Source organism: Apium graveolens, unplaced genomic scaffold (assembly GCF_009905375.1).
Source record: "Apium graveolens cultivar Ventura unplaced genomic scaffold, ASM990537v1 ctg3238, whole genome shotgun sequence".
In the NCBI taxonomy this organism is placed as follows: Eukaryota; Viridiplantae; Streptophyta; class Magnoliopsida; order Apiales; family Apiaceae; genus Apium; species Apium graveolens.
Genome location: NW_027418001.1, coordinates 26,637 through 45,160, shown reverse-complemented (window position 1 = coordinate 45,160; position 18,524 = coordinate 26,637). Strand labels below are relative to the sequence as shown.

General features: G+C 32.5%; 1 protein-coding gene across 1 annotated transcript; it reads left to right on the top strand.

The window, feature by feature from the left end:
• The first annotated feature begins 2,330 nt into the window (after positions 1 to 2,330).
• Positions 2,331 to 6,891, top strand: LOC141701026 (putative protein arginine N-methyltransferase 6). Its single transcript, XM_074504669.1, has 11 exons — positions 2,331 to 2,450; positions 3,507 to 3,575; positions 3,798 to 3,866; positions 4,115 to 4,150; positions 4,659 to 4,724; positions 4,828 to 4,902; positions 5,018 to 5,095; positions 5,342 to 5,420; positions 5,651 to 5,745; positions 5,879 to 5,963; positions 6,686 to 6,891. The coding sequence occupies exons 1-11, from the start codon at positions 2,331 to 2,333 to the stop codon at positions 6,889 to 6,891; spliced, it is 978 nt and encodes a 325-aa protein (XP_074360770.1).
• Positions 6,892 to 18,524: the final 11,633 nt, after the last annotated feature.

Sequence of the window (18,524 nt, the reverse complement as noted above, 5' to 3'; positions counted from 1 at the left end):
TTTTTTACAAAGTATGACTTATATTGTTATTATTTGTATAGTATAATATTTATTTTATTTAAATAATTATCCGAATAATTAACATAAAAATGATACTTATGTTAGTGGATTATATTTGACTCGTATATGGGGGATCATAAACTATCCGTTTAGATAATGAAAATACGGTACCGACTCATATTCGGTTTAGATCCGGCCTCATATACCCGAGATCAGTTTGTATCCGAATAATGTGATCTCGAGTCCAAATCTGAACACACTAAAAATAAAATGATACGGTACTTGAACAAGGGGTTATCCGATTCTACCCAAATATTAATTTATAACCAAACCTGAAATCACATTTTTTATATAAAGAAAAGACACGTCACGTTTTTAACACATTTTTTTAGGGTTTTTCGCCTAAGAACCAAACTCTAATTACTAACCGTTTTTAATACTTTAAGATTTATAAATTCTCAATTTGAATTTTAAAATTTTTAAAATATTTATAGATATTGTTAAGGCTAATTCTCGTAAGCCGTAAGATTAAACTTATAATTAGAATTGAACATATAAAGTAAGGTTTTGGTATGATTTGGGAGAGTTTTTCTCCAATTGTATAAAATTATCGACCCTCTCAAGTTGCCAACGTAACCCTTTTATAGGGAATTAAACCCGCGTAGTTTTAGGTTTCGGTCGTCCACTGCCTTTGTTCATCGGGTGCAAGCAACCTTCAAAATGACAAGTTTCCTTTTATAATAATGTTCACATTAATTATATCATTGTGGTGGGCGAACAAATATATTATTTATATTTAAGCCGAGTCCAATAAATATTTGGCTAGCGATTAAATAGTCCACTTATTTATCTGCGGTAATGGCTTGTTAGTTCTAACTGCGGTTATCGAGTCCAATAATAAGTTTGTACCTGAATATAATTCAAGTATTATGTCATTTATCGGAACTATTTTGTATCAACGGATATAAATAAAATGTGAACAAAACACCGTTTAAAATAACGTGTTAAACTTGAAAATATAACATTATCGAGTATTTTGAGTAACTAAAAAAAATTAAAAAATATGCAAAACTTTAATGCCTTATGCGTTACCATGAAAACAAAACATGGGCTTGCAGTTTGCCTTTGAAAAAGTCTAATTGAAATTCCGTTTTTAATTTTAGAATAAAAAGATAATGAAAATGGTACACGCAACTGCGTTGTTTACAAATAACAAAATTGGTAGACGCAGAGCCGTACTTGAGGATATTCCAAGTGTTCGACTGAACAGGACCCTAAAATTTGAGGGGCACATTTTCAAGATACAAGTGTATATATATATATATATATATATATATATATATATTTCTTTGTTTGAAAAAATAAAAACAAGTATAACTTATTTTTTTAATAAAAAAATATATAAATTGAATAAAGGTTAAAAATAGTAAATATAATTATAAATTATTATCTAAAATAAAATTATTAAAAAAATTTAATACTAAATATTAAATAAGTAACAAAAAATTAAGAAAAATACTAGGAGAGTAAGAGTATTATAGACATTGTAATTTTTCTTAAATAATAATATATCATTTTCTAAATAATACAGTTTTTAGGTAATTTGTTTGTTTTAAATTATAGTAATATTCACATATTAAAGTAGAACTTTAATTTAAAATACTAATTAATTAATTAATAGTTATGTATAAATCTAAATAAGTTTACATAGGAATTATGTTTTATATGATTATCTTATTGTTTATAATTTATCTTATTGTTATGTACTTGTAATATTTTTTTTAATTTTAAAGTAATTGCAATTATGTTAAAAATATAAATTTTGATTAATTTTTATTGTCGTATTATTATTTTGAGTAATTTTTATTGTTATATTATTTGCTAGCATTATTTTTGATAATTAGAATTGGGGCCAAATATTTTTAGTTTATTTTCTAATTTTTAAACAAGCCACATCTAGACTCCCTTTTAAACCAATATATTTGAGGCCGTATTTTTAAAAAATGACCTTGAGGCAATCTTTATCAAATAATGACATTTGGGCGATATTTACATAGATATTGATACCAGTCAGTCTGTTAGGAAGCAAAAGTTTGTTAGTACATAATTTTACACACTTTTGCAAATTGCAATTCAATAGTTGAAAGCCCGCGTCAACTTTATTTACCAATTTACCCCCAAGTTCCAAACTCTCCCTCTCTACTCTCTCCTCTCTACTCTATCTCTCTCTGTACCTCTCTCTCTCTCTACTCTCTCTCTCTCTCCCTCCCTCTCTCTCTCTCTCTCTCTCTCTCTCTGCTTCTTTCTTTTTTTATTCAAGCCAAGAACTGATGGAAGGAGCAAGTAATGACAGTGGCGATGACAATGATCATCAACGCCAAGTTTTCGATGATGAGACTGAGCCAAAATTCGATGTTCGTGATATGTCGATTCACGAGGCCGTCCTTAAGGTGCAATTTCAATCTACATTATTCTTGTACTTACACACACACACACACGTAATTGCACTTAATTTTTGTGCAATATTGCGTGATCTATTTGTTTCTTATAATCTTTGCCTAACACCAAATTCTGTGTGTGTACTCTGTAATTGTCTGTTAGTGTATGTGTGAGTGATCTTGCTTTACTCTGTTTATAAAAACAACACAAGTTTTCAAGAAATTGGGTATATGTATTTGAGGTGGGTGTATAATTTAACTTCCGATTATAGTGATTTACTAAACTTGTTTGATAGGTTAGGATGTGGAGTTTAATTTAAAAACATTGAATAACTAATCTGGAATAAATGCGTGCAATTGTATTTATATTGCTACAAATTTGTAATTTCCGGATTGATCCTGTTCTTGATTTGGAAATACTGAATTCTGATTTTTCTATTGTAAATGCACCTTTTTATGGGGTCCCTAGATGTTATCACCGCGAGAATTATGTGTTTGTTAGAGGCAGACAAACTATTTTTGTTAGGGTAGAAATAATATTATAACTTGAATACTCAATCTTTTACCAGAACTTATATATAGCCAAACAAGAATGGACCCAGTCAGTTTCTTTCTTATGTATCTGGGAAGTGGGCAGTGTTACCAAATTACTATTGATGTTTAATAAGGAGATCAATAGAAGATATATTCGGGTTACTGTATGAGTACTAGATGTAGTCTTCAAGATGGGTTAGCTAATGTAATTAGGCTCTTAAGAGTCAGGCCAGAAGGTTAATAGAGAGTCATGGATACGGGAAAAGGCTTGCGCTCTATGCTGAAAGTACAAGGCCAGATACTGAATTTATTTCTGTGAAAAATGTCGTGTGCACCTGAACTTACTAGGTTTCTGTTTGTTATTTATGCATTTCTAAACTTACTAATCATTGTTTTTCTCTGTTAATTAATTTCAGGGGTTGGTCTATTAGTTTAAAATAATTTGCTAATGAAACAATATTTATATGCTTCCTTTCTTTTCACGGACTTTTTTAAGATTCTTGAAGAATTTATTGAGTTTTCCTGAACTGTCAGGACAAAGTGCACAATGAAACTTATAGGGCCGCCATTAAGCAGCATCAGGATGATTATATTAAAGACAAAGTAAGGCATTTTCTTGGCCAAATAAAGTAAGGCATTTTACTGCTTTAGCTTTTAAAATATCAATGTAAGAGTATCTTAGCTACTGCAAACATACTGCAGTGAGCATGGTTTAATTGCTGACCTTTATTTAGAATTAGAAAACTTCATGATAGAAATGAAATGCAATTTTGTTGTTGAATGCTTTTGTGTCCAAGTTTATAAGATATATAATCACATGTTCAGGTTGTGGTTGATGTTCGTTGTGGAACAGGGATTCTTTCTATATTTTGTGCCCATGCCGGTGCTAGACGAGTAAGAACTTCTGTTTCTATTTTTCATTAAGCTGCTCTGTTGATCTATTCACACATACGCACACAATGCACCTGCACATGTACATTAACTATAAAGATGTGTAGTAAACTAGTGTAACTTTAGCACATACATAATTAGAGTCATGGTTGAAGTTGGGACGCAATAATCTAAGTAACGTATATCTGAGGAAAACCAGTTTTAGCCATATCTACATAAATAATATATTTCCTGCATGAAATGTTTTACAGGTATATGCAGTGGAAGCCACTGAAATCGCAGTGCAGGTAATTTATAGCATGATTTTTTTTATTGGTTAAAAAGATGCTAGACTGTTCAAGTGTATCATGTATTCTGATATTTAAAATTTTGTTTAGTTTCATCCTTTTTTCTAAGTAACTACTTTTTCTGTTGCTATAAATTCATTCTTTCTAATATACCTTCTGATACAGCTTTACATGCTTGCTAAGGATTTTAGCATCTAGTATAAAATTGGTGGACAATTAATCGTAAAGTGGTAAATGTGCCCACATCTCATATCCGTTAAAACTGAATATAGAAGATCACACACACTTCATGTATCTATAGATCTTATCAATACTAGTAGTCACGGGTCTCGATATATTGGAACTTTCACATATGAGTACATGACAGTTTGTTGGTTTCATGATTACATATTGTTTACTGTATGTTCCTTTTTATGACTAATATAATATGTATGATTGCGCATTAATGATTGGTCTCTGTTTGACGTCATTTGAAACTTTATGTCAACTCTTTGACTATGTTTGTCAGGCACAGAAAGTCATGCAGGCCAATAATCTATCTGAAACGGTCACTGTTTTACGTGGATTTGTGGAGGTTGACTTTTTAGTGATAAGTTTATTAAATCTTTGTGCTAGAGTTAATTACTATGATTTATTACTGAAATATATAGTTTTTTTAATTACTCTCACAACTGCAGGATGTTGAAATTAATGAAAAGGCTGATGTTATAGTTTCAGATTGGATGGATCAGTTACTCATCTATGATTATGAGGTTATTTTCTCATTATGAGATACAAATTGAAGTTGTTTTCAGTATCATGTCTAGCTTCAGTTTACAGTCTCGTTGTTATAATCATTCTTTATATCTTGCATTGGCTACTTTGCAGAACATGTTGGGGAGCATCCTTACAGCCAGGGATCGCCTGCTAAAACCTGGTGGTCTTATTATTCCTTCAAGGGCAACGGTATGTATGCGTTTAGTTTAGCATCCTATGACATGGAACACTAACTTTTTAAGAGGGTTTTTGAAGAACCCTTGAATAATATCTCTTACTACTAATAATTAGTAAGAGATATAAGTAAAGCTATTTTAACATTATTCAACTTGCTAAACCTCAAACCAGAGTTGATCCCTTGTAGCTGAAATTGGACTTTTGAATGATTTCATTTAAACCACAATCAATGTTGATTGTATCTTGCTTTGTCTGCAGCTGTACATAGCTCCTGTCACGCTCCCTGACAGGTACAGTGAGAAAATTGATTTCTGGCACAATGTCTATGGAATTGATAGTGAGTGTATGAAATTACCTATAATAAATCGCAGTCTGTTTAGTATTCCGTAATATTTTTCTGTGACTTTGACCTTGTATAGAGTTAGGCTTCTACTTTGATCAACATAATAATAGATTTTGAAAAGTGCCCTCTGTGTATTTTTTTCTCCTGGTTTGCATTTTCTAATTGATAAAAACTGTTTTTCTAGTCCTCTAAACATTGACTTGGAAACTTTTTGTGTGTTGTAGTGTCTGCTATGGTACCTTGGGCGATACAAGATGCGTATGAAGACCCTTGTGTGGAGACAATTACGAGTGAAAATCTTTTAGCTCTGCCACAAGTGGTTTGTCCTTTCACTTCAAGATCCATAGTGTGGATATCATAGAATTGCAGTCCATAAGATGTTTCCTAGAGATATAAAGCTATGTACAATCAATTTTACCTGCTATGATAGATTTCCTTTTATTTTGATGCAGGTAAAGCATGTGGACTGCTACACCGTTTGTATTCAGGAGCTAAAAATGTTTACATCAAGCTTCAATTTTCAGTCGCTGGCTCGAGGTAATAGAATTTTCCTCCCTAATTGCTGATACTTTATATGTTCCACTTATCTCATATACTATAGGTCCTGAGATCATGTCAATCTTTTTGAGCAAAAATATGTATCACAAGCCTGAATCAAGTATCTTAAAAAGTGGATAGTTATCTCAGGATGGCTGCCCTGCCAATACGATTTCACCTGAATGATGAATCTATGTGGGACACTCTACTTATATCTTTGTATGCATAAATGGAATAATTATAAGATCTAGTTCTATCTAGTCCTATATATTACTAATCAGTGATCAGTTTTTTTTTCTATTGAGCATAGATATATTACTGATAAAAAGATGTTGGCATAAAGAAAAATTGATGAGATAATACGACTAAACTGCACAAAAATAACATTTTCTTAATATCTATAATTTACAAATATCTATTAGTAAATACTAAATACATTTACAAGCTTGTATATAAATAGATGAAACTAATGGCAATATGGTAAGACTTAAAATACTTTTTGAAAGAATAGTACTGTACATCTATACGAAACTAGGCTCAAGCTGATTGTTTGCAGTGTCCTTCACTATTGAACTTCATCTATATATCTTGTTCTGTTCTCATGAAAGCTGACAGTTGATCATGTGTAATTCACATATACTATTCACAGAATTTGCGGTTTTAATGCATATATTCTGTAGTCTTATGTCGAACTAAACAACTATCTTAAATTTCATTTCCAGCTCCATTTCATGGATTTGCTTTCTGGTTCGATGTCGAATTTAGTGTCCCTGTGACATCCCCTGCTGATTCTAATACACCACCCACGCAGTCTACAAGCAATCATCCTACTATAAGTGGTCAAAAGAGAAAGCGTGATGATATGAATGAAGCAATTGTACTGTCAACAGCACCTGATAAGCCACGTACACACTGGGAACAAGTATGAGTATAATAATTTTTTCAGTATGTTGCTACCTTTTACTTTCATTACTCTTCAATAACAACATGCTTAAAGCTTCTCCACAGCGCAACTTAATAATATTTAATTTAGGAAACAGGCGTTATTATGATTTGGCAGAACTAGCATTGTCTAAAGATAGCTTCTTCTGCAAGTTGATTATTAGTGTTGTTTCTTTGACATTATTATGCAGTGGACGCAAGTCACGAGCTAAAAAGGGAACCATGCCTGTTGGGCTGTGTAGTCCTAATACAAGTTGGTCTGTAAGGCCATGTTTGTTTCATGGGATTGTAATCCCAGGATAATAATTCGGAGATAACTAATCCCATCAAAATTAGTTGGACTAAATAATCATATCCTATGTTTATTTGGAAGAATTAAGTGTAGGATTGGACTATAATCCTTTAAAATTTTATTCTATGTTTGTTTTAAGGGATAGTCCTAGGGATGGGAATATAATTCTTTAATAAAAAATTTCAATCCTATGTATGTTTCACATGGGATTACAACGAGGGGATTATAATCCTCTTGTAAGAGGGGATAAAACAATACCTCCTCCCACCAAGTATTAGAGGGGATTATAGTCATATACTCTACTCCAACAAAACAAACGGGATAGGATAATTTAAAGGATTATAATTCTTGGATAACCCTTCACTAATTTATTACAAAACAAAGTCTTTTAGATATTCATCGCAGGCTCACAGTTCCTCTTTAATTCATATATTAGGAATTAGATATTTGCAAAAGCCCTTTCCCAAATGTCAACAATCCTCTCTCATGAGTAATTAAGGATGTTGGTACCCAATTGTCAAACAATTTGATCGGAATAACATCTTAATTTGGATATTTTCATGTCTTGTATTATTTTCATGTACTTCTTGATTCAGAACTAAATAGCTTCATTTCCTTGTTATGTATTAAGTGAAGTTTTGTTTCTCAGTATTGATGTATATTTGCAGATGCTCGTCTACTTGTACAATCCAATAGATGTTGAACAAGGTCAACAGATTGAAGGTTCGGTGACATTGACACCTAACCAAGAAGATGGTCCCAATGTGCACATCCGTCTCGTATACAAGTGAGAAAAGGCACTTCTTTTCTTTTGTCCTACATATCTTGGATTTCTTATTCCTAAAGTTGCTATATTCTTACATAGAGATTTGCTACTGCAGATTAGGTGACCGTTCCTATGTGAGAGAAGCTGTAATGCGCTGATTTGATTCTGGCTTTACGCACAAATTCGTTTTAACCTCTTAACTGATAAACAAATCCATATTTGAAGTTTCAAGTTTCTGTTCTGAAGTAAACTGAGATAAATACTCATGCGGCTCTAATGGATACTCTTCGTATTTCGTATGACCGATACTGTCCATACATTGATCTGTTTGTATCATTTGTTTGCTGAGCACTCTGTATATAGGTAGTCTAGCATTCCATTGTTTAGGTATAACTATATAAATTCTTAGCAAGTGCTACAAATACTTCAGCAGTGTGTAAATTTAAAAGCAACCCTGTAAACATTAGAACCGGCAGGCACCATCAGTCCAAGACCATCATTCTGGTCTCGGGTCCTCAAAATGACGAAAAACAAAAAAGTCGATTTTAGATTTATTCCGGTCTAAACCCTGATCTTGGCGAGACCGAATCTATCTATAATATTATTTTTATCTTATTTGAAATAGTAGAATCAACACTACAATGTAAATGATTAAATGTTATATGCGATAAAAAATTTGAAACTATCTCGACATTGTTTTGCTCGTTACAGTAAGTTTACAAATTAATAGTTTTTTTATAAACAGAAAATTATATCAAACGTTCCTGAATTATAGACACTTTTCTGTAGGTCTTAAATTATAAAAATAAATTTTTAAATAATTTAAATTTTAATTTTTTACAATCGCAGTGCTTCCGTTAAAAATCAGATTGACTTCGTTAACTTTTCAATGATAGGCAAAACCCTTAACAACATTCATGAAGTTTCCGATATCCAAATCCAAATTTGAAAATGATTAATCAAAACACTCGTTTTTCAATCCCCCGTCCATCTCACCATCAAAACTGAGTTTGATTTTTTTTTTAATTTTTGACGGAAATTAAGGTTGATTCGATTAGTTTTTCGATAATTTTGACGATGTACATTGATAGGGTATTGAAAACCATGTGATCTAGTAACTTAAATTTTGAGTTTGAAAATCGAAATCACCTTCAAAATTGTCTTAGATTCTTCGGAAATTCAAAAATGTCCGACACTAACAGCGTCAATCTGATTATAAAAGGATTACAATGACAAAAAATAAAAAGCTAAATTACTTATAAATTTATATTTATAATTCAGGTATCTAGAAAAAATAAGTGTCATGGACGTTAGAATTAATTTACCCTTTTAGAAATTATAAGATATTTACTTCTTAATAAACATATTACCTTAACAAACAATTAAATTGAGAAAATTAATTTTAATGTCCCTAAATTATAGCCACTTTTTTTTTAGGTTCCTGAACTATAAATATAAATTCATAAGTAATTAATTTTTTGAATTTTTCTAATCGCAATCATCCCGTTAAATTTTAAGTAACGTCGTTAATTTTTAATGATGTGTCATCTTATAAAAAAATTAAAATATGTAATTAGTTGTGAAGAACATCCTTGAAATTTCGGAGAATTGAGGATAATTTGGAAGATGATTCTAGTGTCCAAAATCAGAACTTGAGTAACCAAATTACTCATTTTTAAATCCACTATCCATCTCCACCATCAAAATTCAGTTTGGGTCATTTTTAAATTTTGACTTGAATATTGGTTTTGATTCGAATAGTTTTTTAGTGATTTTGATGATGTAGATTGATAGACCGTGCGATTGGGAGCATGTTCATATGATTTTTGTGATTTCGAGTGTTCGAATTAGCCTCGTCGGAAAATTCATGTGTCGTCGGTGTTCTTCGTTTCTCCAGCATAATTTGATGTTATTTAGGATTATAAATTAGTGTAAAAGACTCGTTTGATGTTGTTTATCATAATGTATGATGTTAGTTGAATTTTTGTTAACTTTGGTGTGTTAGAAAATTCTAACTCACCGGATTTTGTTGGTTGTTGGCTAGAGAATATGAAGCATTGCTGGCCAAAAACTGAATTGCCCGATTCCGTCGGGGTATTTTTTACTTTTCCGGCGAAGTTATTTACCAAGAAATTGCTTGATCTTCGAAACTCAATATTCAAGTTTAAAAACCGTTTTTTAAGTAAAAACTAACAGTGTTACTTAAAAATTTAACGAAAAGGCTGTGATAAGAAAAATTCAAAAGTTGAATTACCTATAAATTTATATATATAATCTAGGGGTCTAAACAGAAAAGTGTTGACAGTTCACGAGTTCAGGACGTTATAATTAATTTTGCCATTTAAATTCTTTAAGTACATTTATTTAAAGAAAAACAAAATTTATGATATCTAAAACTCAAAATTTTAAGCAACCGGTTTAGGGTTCTGTCTGATCCCAAAATTGAATATATAAGTTTAAAAAAAATCTCATATCCGGGTCGGGTCTGGTTTTGTAACTTCGTGGAACCTTTAGGCACGACTCAGAAGCCGTACTTCAATGGAGTCCCCGGCGATGAAGAAAGTAAAGATTATTGGAGACGATCAAGACAGAATTTAGCAGTTTGCCTGAACTAATACATAACTTTTCTTTATCAATTTTACAAGCATAATTATTTGTTCAAACAGTGTAATCTTGAACTGATGGAAGCTTATCCGGACTACTCGTACTTGTCAACACATGCGCAATGTAGGTACTTTGAATTTACTTTAGAAAATATTAAAACCTTATAACCTTATAAGTTATCCACCTTAAGCTCTGACTCGTTGCGACTAAAATTCGATGAATGTGTATTGAAATAAGATAAATATGATTGCTGCAATATACCTGCTTTGAAAACTCTTCACTTGAGGTGGCTATTTGATATGGATATAAATTCCAATTTACCGTATGTATGTATTCCATGCTTGCCTGCCTTGAGAAATCTTTGTATTTATTATCCGAATCTTTCAAGATCTTCTTTCTCTTTCAATTTGCCAGCAGTAACAACCCTGTATCTATAGAATAGAAGTATAGATCGCCCAGTATTGTCTGAAACTTCCCAGCTTGAAAAATTAGAATATGTATGATGTAATGTAAGCCCTCGCAGTATATGTGTGGCATATTCTCTGTACTTGTCAATTTGACGGAGATCATTTAATATCGTATCCTCAAGTAATGCACTTGAATATCAGAACCACCCTCTCTGTTCATGGGAACCTTGCAGTAAATTTGTCATTATCTATATCTGAAGTGATCCTGTTCCCCCGCAAAATCAGATACTTCATATATTAAGTATGGGAGCAATAGGAATGTTATTATCTTCTTTTGTAGCATTTTGATATGCACATCTAAAATAAATTTCAAAAATGGCAGACTGATGTTTTGTGGGTTTCTGAATCTTGCATGTTTATTGCGTAGGCATTTTCTGCAATACAGACTTTCTCATTTTGTCCATTTACTAAATTGAATTGTGTGAAGCTAACACAGGGATACAAAGAATCAAGTATATCTAGTGCCCTTGGGAACTACTTGAACTCTCTCCGAGAGCCACGTAGGGGCGGCCTTGAAGTTTATTGGGCCTTTGAAAAAATCAATATTTTGGGGCCCTAAATTATATATACACAAAATATTTTATATTCATATAATAAAGGACTCTGAGAATTTGGTACCTTAAGTGTTGGGGACGTTGGTGCAATTCTTGTTCTTCTTCTATAGTCAGGACCACCCTTGGAGCCATAATTGTCAAGAAAGCACCCCAGGTAACTTATTGAGTCAATTATTCTTTTCAAAAATTATTTTGTATTTGGTAAGGGTGAATGGAATGGAATGATTAAAATTAAAAGAAATTAATTGAAATTGGAGGGAACATTTAGAAAAAATGAGTTGGTGCAAAGTTGATATGATAAGAATTGTGAAAAAAATTGGATGTAGTAAGGAATGTAGCATTCCATCTCATATTGATGGAATGGAATGTTACATTCCTTACAAGGTTGCTCCACTTGAATGTAGAAACAAAGATCAAGCAAGCACCTGGAAATGCTAATTGCCGTGACACAGATTATAATTAAGTTGTGTATCATACAGAAAATTTTATGTGATACTTATTTGCAAAATTCGTATTTTGTTTATACAGGTAATTTTGGCCTCAATTAAAAAATGGGACTCTTTTTGTTAGAATTATAAAATAGGGATTATATTTAAAGTTTGGGAAAATTGAGTGAGCGGACAATTAGGGTCAGGGATAATTGAAAACAGAGGCAGATTTGATTACTTAATGGGGTCCGCGGCGATTAAAAATGTTAGGATTCCTTGAGGCCAAGAAGACAGAATCAGGAGGTTACCAGATGAACTAATTCATAAAATCCTGTCTTTCGTCAATGCGAAAGAAGCGGTTCAAACCAGCATTTTCTCCCAACGGTGGAGGTATATAGATCACTCTTTCTTTTCTCAGTTTTTATTGGTTTGGCAACTCCAATAATCATATGTTTGTTCTCTATGTTTTGTCTAAGCAAAACCATCAATCCCATATTTTGAAATTGAAGTTATATGTATTGAGAAATAAACATCTGATGCGTTTAGTTGAAAAGTTTGTTGAGTATGCAATCTCGCAAAATATTCAATGCTTACATATATATTTTTTATGTGGTCATAAACCTTATAAGTTATCCACCTTCAGCTCTAAATCTTTCAAGACACTAGACTGGCAGTACAGCTTGAAGTATGTGCAACAGAATCAGATCTTTAGGATTTGCCTGCCTTAAGAACTCTCCACTGAAAGTCCTACGGTTTTAATGCCCAGAAGTTATCTGTTTCATGTTTGGCATGCCTACCTGCCTTGAAAACTCTGACTGTTAATGGTTGGGATTTATCAATCTCTCTATTTTCTTTTAGTTTTCCAAATTTAACAACTCTTCGTTTATCTTGCTGTAAATTGTCCAGAATAAATTGGGATTTCCCAGCTCTATTAAGTCTATATCTCCAGAGGTAATATTTCTCGATAATGAGTGACATAATCTCCACATTTCTCAATCTACAAAATCTCAGATTAGAGTTATCAAGATCATCTGTGCATCGAGATCATATCATTTCTTGTCCTCGGTTAATGAACTTCAAAATTTCAACCTACTGATATAGTCCCCATAGTATTGTGATTTTGGCACAATAGCTTTCCAATTTCAGTTGTGTTGGTATCTTCTAGGACTTGGTAATGCCAAAATTCTTACGTTTGACTTGGAGAGCATTTTGGTAAAATTATTATCTCCAGTATTTTTTTTAAGAGTTACAATTCCTTGATTTGCTTCTATAACTGATGATAGAATTTTGACTTGATTGTGTAAATTGTGGACTTGGTAAATTTAGTTACTAAGTAAGGGTTTGAAATCTTTAGGTAAAACTAGTTATTCATAGGTGTCAAGGATTAGACCCTTCAATACACATTTAATCTGATCTGTCATTTTTCGCTATTCCATCAAATTGATGTACAGAAGCCTTTTTTAATCGTCTAAAGCAAACACTTTTAAGTTACTATTTCTGTTAATGAGCATTTTAAGCATCTGTTGCAGTTTTCACTTTAAATGTTAAGCTTTAGTATTTCAGTTAAAGTCAACTATCAGAACTTGACTGACTTGGTGTGTCACCTAGAACCACCATTGTCACAACATAGCCTCGCCTAGAACCACCACTGTCACAACATAGCCTCGAGTATTCTCTTATGCTTCTCCGTAACTCGATGAAAAATTTTCCTTGTTTTCTGTAGGGGGTACTGTGCATGTATCCTCTATTTTAATGGGTATATCTATTCCAGATTATGGTTTTTTGTTGGGGAATGAAGCATATAGTGTGGGAACCACTGGTATTTATTGTTAATATCTTGAAAGGATTTGTTGTTTAACAGAAATTAAGTTAGATATAGTGTTGTTAATGATGATGGGATTTTCAGCATCCAATTGCATGAGATGCAAGGTTTGAATTTAGGACAGGTAGAGGTGTATATGGGAGTCTTTAACAAAAGCATATGGAACTAACAGTAAATTTCGAATTATGATCTCAATTACAATTTTTATAGCTCTCTCATTTCTGTCGAGTCCTCCCTCCATGGGGATATGAAGAATCAAAATACCTAAATTACCATTGTTGCTTTACACTGTACCCCCTCCTTCCAAGATCTTGTAAGGTTCAAAAGGGGTAATATGCCGCCTTTCTGAGCAACTGCTTCAGAAAGTGCAGAATCAATTCTAGCATTTTCATAATTCACAAGTGCAAAAGTTGAAAGGGCATCTAGAGCCCTTTCTCGCACATCCTCCCTTGAGCTTTGTGTAAAACTAAGAAACAATGTCACACCTTGGCTGAACATATATTTATTCGAACCTGTAGGATCCCTTACAACAAACCGCAAAGGAGAATATGAGAGGATCCATTTCAACCAAATCATAATCTCATTTGGGCCCTGCTCTTTAATTTCTGAATTCCTCCCGTTTGTGAAAATATTCCTATCTTCCATTGTTGTTTCAGCAAAAAAAGAACATACCCTTTTTAGTATATTGGTGGAAAGAGTAAGTAACCGTTTACCTTTAATATTCTGGAGGTCAACAAAATTAGGATCATTATCAATAGTTGGGCTCTTTAATGTGCATAAGATCAATAAGTTCTACGAGGTTGAAAGCAATCTAGACAAAGCATCAGGATGATATCAGTTCATGAAACATCTAAACATTTCAAATGTGGCAACATACTCAAGTACTATAATGTATCATAAATGTTTCACAGATTGGTACCATCCCTAATGCTATGTCTAGATTGCTTTTAACCCCGGAGAACTTCTTGATTTTATGCACATTGAATTGCCCAGCTATTGATAATGATCCTAGTTTTGTTGATCTCAAAAATATTAAAGATAAAGTGCTAATTACTCTTTCCACCAAAATATTTAAAGGGTTATATTTTCTTTTTGCTGAAACAACAATGGAAGAGAGGAATGTTTTCACCAGCCGAAGGAATTCAAAATTTAAAGAGCAGGGCCTAAATGAGATTATGATTTGGTTGAAATGCATCATCCAAGATTCTATTTTGCGGTTTTCTGTAAGGGATCCAACATGTTTGAATAATTATTGGTGCATCCAAGGTGTATTGTTGCTTAGTTTTACACACAAGAGGATGTGCAAGAGAGGGGTGTTGATGCCCTTTCAACTTTTACAGTTGTGAATTATAAAAATGCTAGTATTGATACCGGATTTGCTGAAGCAATTGCTTAGAAAAGCGGTATATTACCCTTTTTAAACCTTACAAAATCTTGACGGGGGGCTTAAGTGTAAAGCAACTGTGGTAATTTCGGTTTATCTTGTGCGCTTAGGTTGATAAGAGATTTCACCACGGGGACATGAAGAATCAAGTATGCCTAGTACTCTCAGAATCTACTTAATTGGTTGCTCTCTAAGATCTACCACAGTCCCGAAATTGCCTCACGTATTTAATGTGTTTGTTATCATTTTGTTTTTTCTTTTGTCGTAAATACGATGCACTTATATTTGATTATTGAACGGGTGTAAAGTGGTAGATCTATAGATATCAGGGTATTAAAAATAATTTTTTTAGAAAAAAAAAGTGCGGTTTTCTTTAAATATATAAATAAATTGTAAAATATAGAGAAGTGGTAGAATAGATTGAAACAAATGCTTCAAAACTCTCAAAAACACTTTATAACACTACAAGAAATCTCATTTTTACCAACAACAGTTGCTGACGGAAATCTATCCGTTAGCAATTACCAACGGATTGCCGACCAATTGTAAGCTTTTAAAAAGTCGATATAACATCAACGGTTTCGCAACGGGTTACTAATAAAAAGTTGCCAACGAAATTTTCCGTTGGCTACACCAAAAGTTATAACAGAATTACTAATGAATTGGAAACATATATTTAACTACAGAATACTAATAGAATAACAATAATTTACTAACAGATTACTAACTCAATACTAACCACATTGTTCGTTGTCAGTTCCACCTGTCCAACTTGTATTCGGTTAGTAATCGGTTGATAATTATAGATCGGTTATCTGTTTTTTCCTTATTAATCTGTTATAATTGTAGATCGGTTATATTTATTCTGTTACTAATCTGTAGCAATTCTAGATCGGTCGTGCATATTTTTGTTACTAATCTCTTGTAAAATTTTACCATATATATATGTCACACCCTATTATATCACAACTATAAAATCAATTATTGTGCACACCCTTGTTCATTTTCTTTCTCTCACATCTTCTCTCCCACCTCAACACTATGCAGCCAGTTCAATTTCTGTATTCCCAAGTAGGGATTTGAGTTCTAGCGGAGAATCGATTAAGTTCGTAGCTATTTATCGGCAGTTTAATCTTCATTTTTTATCCCCCTCCTTATCACCATTGCACACACACAAATTAAAAAATATTGACATATTTTGTTGGGTGTCATTTTACAACACAAATCAAGAATTAAAGAAGTTGTTCTCACCATTTGATTTAGTTACAGAAGGTAATCATCTATGTGTACAAATATATTGATTGTAACTGTAGTTTTGGGTTTTATATATGACTAGTAACTAATTATTGTTGCAGCTAGACTTACACTGGATGAAAGAACACAAATTCCAGTTGAATTTGGTTTCATGATATCCGAAACAAAGATTGAAACTCAAAATGCATTGAGTACTCCTGTTGTTATTATCAGGCACTAGTATCAAATGGTTGAACCAATTTTGTATAAAATATGAGTATCTTTTGAGGAAGTCCTAAGTTTTGTAAGATTTTATATATTGAGAGTGTTGTATGTAATTTTTGGTGTAAGAATTAATGTTTGTAAAGTTATATTTGATTGACTATAAAATATCTTAATTTTTTTGAATCTTTCATTTTACCTTATTGTGAGTTGTAATTATAAATGGATTTGAATATTTTGGGGGCAAAATTTTGTGCGAATATCATATTAGAAATTATGATTATTAGCAAGGTCTCCCAATTGATTAACAAGAGATTTCCCGGCGAAGAATTCAGAACAAAATTGAGGATAGTAAAAGGGTTCAATTGTCAAAATTCCGATAGTATTTTGTTACCAAATGTAACAACAAATTTTCTTCTGTTAGCAGTTTGTTATTAGAATTACCAACCAAATATTCTGTTAGTAGGGTGGTGTTTTTTGATTACTTTATAAGTGTTATTAGTCTGTTGGTAACTTAGTTACGGACAACTAAATCGGTTAGGAAGATGATTCCCAACGACGTTTCCTCTAACGGTACAGTTTAGTGGGCAATCCGTTAGGAAACATTTTTACCAACAGATTTTGTTAACTTACCAACAAAATATATCGTTGGTAATAATGAAATTTCTTGTAGTGGAAAACTGTTTTGGATTATGGATCTTTGAACATTGTTCAAGGTTCCATATAGAGCATCTTTGGTGCCTGGAGAATTGCTCGGGGAGGTGGAGATTGCTTGAAGGTCGCCTAAGCATCTCTCCTTTTAAGTTGCTTAAGAAAAACCAAGCACGGTTGCCACTGTCAAGCAATGTTGCCTTCTACCTTGTTTATATTTTTTTATTGCCAAGTCATAGAAAGTAATTATGTAGCTGTACCAATATAGCATACAACCAAGTTAAGTTTATAATACAATGTTTTATGGGACTGTAGTCGCAACCCGTAGTGTTGCTTAGAATTAGAAGGTTTTCTTGACAAAGGTTGCTCAAAATGATGTGGATGAGAAAGGGCGTAAAATGTATTATATATCATCACATGATTGGTCAAATTTAGTAACTTTGCAAGTAGCTAGAATTGGAGTTGCTCTTTCACATAGAAAGCGCAAATGATAATATGAAGTTTGAACCCAGATGTTTACATATAGTTAATATCTTGAAAAATAATTATTTGTCAAATTTGGTCCTAGTTGTGGCTATTGATCTTCTTTTTCCTGAGTACATTTGCTGGTAGTTGGCTCTTTAGAGAATGAAGGTGGAAGTTTTATGTTAATTGGTAATTGTTTATATGTTAGGGTTCTCTGTCCAGTAGGATCCAAATTGTCATTTTGCCCGAATTTAAAACACATCCAGGTTTGTTCGACTCTATTAAAATTTTAGTCTGAAGTTTATCTAGGATGATATACATTTTAAATTCATTGCAAATCACTACATGAGAAACGCAATCCGACAACACCGATCAGACAACACTCGACCAAAAATATGTTGCCCGAATTTTTCATACAACGGTTTTTCTGCAACCAAAAAACTGGCGTTGTCTGACGTTGATTACTACAAGCAATTAAAAAATGTTTTCTACTAAAACAAATCAGACAAGTGTTTTCGAAATCAAGGTCTTGTGCGAATGGGAAGGCTTTTGCATTAATACAACGCTTTAAAATCCATTGTCTAGTTGATGGAGACAGACAGTGCTTTCTAAAGTGATGTTGTGCAAATGAGTAAGTTTGCACAACGAGTTTTAGAATGCATTGTCTGAAAATGATTGAGATAAGGTCTGGTTTAACAGTTGTGGAAATGAGACAAGTGTTTTTTTCCAAA

Coding starts and splice junctions, on each gene's coding strand:
- LOC141701026 (XM_074504669.1), top strand. CDS start 2,331: ATGGAAGGAGCAAGTAATGACAGTGGCGATGACAATGATCATCAACGC. Junction 5,421..5,650: donor CAATGTCTATGGAATTGATA/GTGAGTGTATGA, acceptor TGTGTGTTGTAG/TGTCTGCTATGGTACCTTGG. Junction 5,746..5,878: donor TTTTAGCTCTGCCACAAGTG/GTTTGTCCTTTC, acceptor ATTTTGATGCAG/GTAAAGCATGTGGACTGCTA.